Source organism: Lotus japonicus, chromosome 1 (genome assembly GCF_012489685.1).
Source record: "Lotus japonicus ecotype B-129 chromosome 1, LjGifu_v1.2".
NCBI lineage: Eukaryota > Viridiplantae > Streptophyta > Magnoliopsida > Fabales > Fabaceae > Lotus > Lotus japonicus.
In genome coordinates this window covers 31,740,377-31,744,672 of record NC_080041.1, presented here as the reverse complement: position 1 = coordinate 31,744,672, position 4,296 = coordinate 31,740,377, and the positions used below count along the sequence as shown (strand labels likewise).

The 4,296-nt window shown below is 40.6% G+C and overlaps 1 protein-coding gene across 1 annotated transcript; it reads left to right on the top strand.

Annotated features, from left to right (window-relative positions):
• Nucleotides 1–2,024: 2,024 nt before the first annotated feature.
• LOC130734405 (uncharacterized) lies at nucleotides 2,025–3,267 on the top strand. The gene is made up of 3 exons (XM_057586797.1): nucleotides 2,025–2,350; nucleotides 2,426–2,714; nucleotides 2,803–3,267. Exons 1-3 carry the CDS (start codon nucleotides 2,043–2,045, stop codon nucleotides 3,157–3,159), a joined length of 954 nt encoding a protein of 317 aa, XP_057442780.1. The 5' UTR covers nucleotides 2,025–2,042; the 3' UTR covers nucleotides 3,160–3,267.
• Nucleotides 3,268–4,296: the final 1,029 nt, after the last annotated feature.

The window sequence follows — 4,296 nt, the reverse complement described above, 5'->3', positions numbered from 1 at the left end:
CTGGGATATGGCAGCTATAAGACTGTGTGGTATATGAGTGTGAATGGGCTTAAGCCACTAAACTGTGATGCAGATATATTGTGTTTCCTGGCAGATGTCAAAGGGCATGGTGTGGTAGATGTTTATGTGGAGCACAACTCTGAGAGAGAGAGAAACAAAAAGAGAAGGAACAATTCTCTGATGTGGAGATTGTAGAAATAACTGAGGAAATTGATGAAGTGAGGGTTGATGAGGTGAGGGTTGATGAGGTGAGAGTGGATGAGGTCATAACTGAGAATGATGTTGAGGAAATTGATCGCATAATTGATCAAGTTCTTAGCTCCAATGAGGTCAGGGATCAACAGGTGAATGATGAAAATGCTGTTGGTGGTAGTGAGGAGAGGGTTGAAGAGGTTAATGTTGAAAATGGTGTTGCTGGCAGTGAGGAGAGGGTTGAAGAGGTTAATGCTGAAAAGGAAGATTCTGATTCAGGAGATGAAGAGTTCAAGCCAATAGAAAATGAGAGTGATACTGACAGTGACTACTCATTTGATTATTCTGACTATGAGGAGAATTATGACTGGTTGAGTGTGTTGCCTGCTGAATCTTTGCTGAATCTTCCCCCAGAACCTGGTTTAATTTTGCTCCATCTATTCTTGAGGGTGCTCCACCTAATCTATCAAATCCATCCAAATTTTCCGACTTTGATGATAAAGATGGTAATTCAGAGGACTATGACAGCCCGGATGGTAGTGATGGAGAAGAAAGCAGTAAGAAGAATTTCCCCATGTTTAGGCAACCACTTGAAGGTGAATTAGTACATTTTAAAAAGGGTCAAGTGTTCAAGTCTAAAGCTCAGTTTATTGCAGCAGTGAGGGACTATGCTCTTGAACAAAGGAAGAATCTTAAGTTTGTAAAAAATGATAAGGTCAGGGTGCTTGTACAGTGTGTTGAAGGATGTCCATGTTATATGAGGATTACCAAAACCAAATCCAGACCATACTTTCAATTAGTTGGTTTTAATCCTGAGCATACATGTTGTAGAACTGCAGGGAATAGGCAGACAACCTCATCATGGCTTGGAAGGAAGCTCATGCCTGTCCTAAGACATGTCCCAAACATGAAGCGTGCTGGAATTATTGATGAGGAGAGAGCAAGGTGGGGCATTTTGATTGACAAAGATAAGGCATATAGGGTCAGAGTTGCAGCTTCAGAAATGCTTCAGGGAGCAAGCCAGGATCAGTATTTTCATGTGAGGCAGTATGCTGCTGAATTGATAAGAAGCAACCCGGGAACCACTGCAGTCATAAAGACAGCTGATGAGGGTGACCATGATGTGTTTCAGAGAATATATGTATGTTTTTCAGCAACAAAAAATGCATTTGCAAGACACTGTAGGCCCTTAATTGGCCTAGATGGTTGCTTTCTGAAGGGTTTATATGGAGGACAGTTGCTGACTGCAGTTGGGAAAGATGGAAACAATCAGATGTTTCCCATAGCTTATGCAGTTGTGGAGGCTGAAACTAGTGAGTCATGGGCATGGTTTGTGAGGCTTCTGATTGATGATCTTAATAGTGTGGAACAAAAGAACTAGGCATTTATTTCTGACCAACAAAAGGTCCAATGTTTACTTTTATGTTCACAAATGCTTTAATATTATTACTTCTAATTGCTTACTTAACTTACATTGATTTATGTAGGGTCTGGTACCTACTCTTCGAGCCTTGGGTCACAATGTAGAACACAGACTCTGTGTGAAGCACCTGTATGGGAATTTCAAGAAGAGGTTTCCTGGCAATGAATTGAAGCTTGCAATGTGGTCTGCAGCTAGAGATAACACTAGTGTTGAGTTCAATGTTGCTATGGATGAATTGAAAGCTCTGAATGAGGATGTTTGGCAGGAGTTGAGGCAGATTCCTGCTAATCAGTGGTCCAGATCTGCTTATAGCACAGCCACATGTTGTGACCTTCAGGTCAACAACATGTGTGAAGCTTTTAACCGAGCTATCCTTGAGCACAGGGACAAACCCATCATCACTCTCTTGGAAGGACTCAAATTCTATATGACAAATAGAATTGTGAAACAGAGAAGTCTGATGCAAAGGTGGACCACTGGCTTATGTCCCTCAGTTCAGCAAAAACTGGAAATATCTAAGGATTATTCTGACAGATGGACTGCACTTTGGATTGGGGATATTCCAATGGATGAATTTGAAGTGTCAAAGAATGAACATAAGTATGTTGTGAATCTAGGGCATGGAACCTGTGCTTGTAGGAGATGGCAGCTATCTGGAATTCCATGTGCCCATGCGGTGGCTTGCATGTGGCATTGGAACCGTGCACTTGAGGACTATGTAAACATTGCATATAGGTAAAGTACATATACATTGTTGAATCATTGGCTTCATGTGATATAATTGCTAATTCATCTTGTTTGTAATTGTAGGAGATCCACATTCTTGGATACTTACTCATATTTGATCCGAGCCAATAATGGGCCAAAGTTATGGGCTGCTGTCCCAGGTCTTCGCATTACCCCACCTTATATGAGAAGAGATGTGGGGAGGCCCAAGAAAGCTAGAAGGAAGAACAATGATGAGAAGAAGAACCCAAACTCACTAAGAAGGTACAACAAAACTGCGCAATGCAAGAGATGTGGAGAATATAGGCATAACAAGAGGACTTGCAAAGGAAAGGCTGCAGCTGACAGGGAAATTCCTATTGGAGGAAACCAGGTAAATATATCACACATTCTTGGTGAATTCCCTGACTGTTATTGAAGTTATTTTTTAACAATCATTAACGATTGTTCTTGTATTTCAGACCGACAACAAGAGATTGCATCCTGAGATGAGAAAGAAGAGGAGTGCTGGAGGTATAAGCATCAATGAACCTGGTTCAAGTTCTCAGCAACCAGAGTCCCAACCTGTAACTCAGGACATGCCTCCACCAACTCAACCTTCCCAAACCCAACCTACTGAAGACATGCCTCAAACAAGAGGTAAAGCAAAGGGAAAGGCAGTTGCAACTGGCAGTGGCAGTGGTACTGCAGCAAAGAGAAAGAAACTTGCAACTGGAAGTGGTGATGCAGCAAAGGGAAAGGAACCTGAAACTGGCAGTGGTGATGCAGCAAAGGGAAAAGCTACTAAGAAGAGGACTTATAAGGGCACTAAGAAGTGATATGTACTTCTTTGGATAGTTTACATGTCATTATGTTTTGCATTAGTATTTTGGTAGTTGTGTTGTATTAATGACCAAGGCTTATGAGCCATACTTTATTTTGGACCATGTATTTGTGTTTCAGTTCTGAACCACTTCATTTTGTGATGGATGTATTAATGACTAAGGCTTATGAGTCATACTTTATTTTGGACCATGTATTTGTATTTCAGTTCTGAACCACTTCATTTTGTGATGGATGTATTAATGACTAAGGCTTATGAGCCATACTTTATTTTGGTTAATGTATTTGTGATTGAATTCTGATCCATTTGGCAATTGTGATGGATGTATCAATGACCAAGGCTTACGTGATTTGTGATGTGTTAAAATAGCCTGTGATTGATCTTAGTATGTGATTGATCTTTACTTTTTACTTCTTAGTATGTGATTGTTTAGGCAGAATTGTTCTTGTGACATAATCAAACTCATTCTTTTCCATAATCAAACTACATGAGGAACAAATTCGTTCTTGTGACATAATCAGCATCATTTCCATTATGGTAACATAATTGTTCATTCACCATACATAATCAAAACCAACATACAAAACTACTTCACAACCAGCATAACTACATGTATTTCTGTTTCAGTTATGAACCACTTCAAATTTCCCTACTTGGTTACATACAAGACCAGCATAAACAAAAGAGCAAACACAGCAATTGCCAAACACATTTGCAACTGCCTCTGTGTCCTCCTCAATTCAACAATCTTCCTTGTCAAGATCCCAACAAGCTTGTCTTCCCTATCTTCCCCTGGCTGTGCATCAACTTCATCCATCCATTTAAAGAACCGGCACTGTTTCGTTCCATATACCTGTGGAAACTTTATGGGTTAAATCGCAACACATCAATAGATACGAAAAACAGGGGTTAATAATGGCACCTTGTACAATCCGCAACCATAAAACACCCTTCCATTGATAATTGGAGTCCCAGATGCTACAAGGGGAGCTTCAACGACTTCGACCTGTTGTGCCTTCTTCCAGATCCAGAAAAGGAAGACGAAGCTTCACTGAATCCTCCCATTTCGGTCAAACTCTAGCTTCACGTTTGTTCCCTTCCCCTTTCGTTCACTTGCAGAGACATAACTGAG

Bases quoted from the DNA above. Each gene is read 5' to 3' on its own strand.
- LOC130734405 (XM_057586797.1), top strand. From the start codon at position 2,043: ATGACAAATAGAATTGTGAAACAGAGAAGTCTGATGCAAAGGTGGACC. The intron at 2,351-2,425 runs GTAAAGTACATA...TTGTAATTGTAG, and splicing joins TATGTAAACATTGCATATAG to GAGATCCACATTCTTGGATA. The intron at 2,715-2,802 runs GTAAATATATCA...CTTGTATTTCAG, and splicing joins TTCCTATTGGAGGAAACCAG to ACCGACAACAAGAGATTGCA.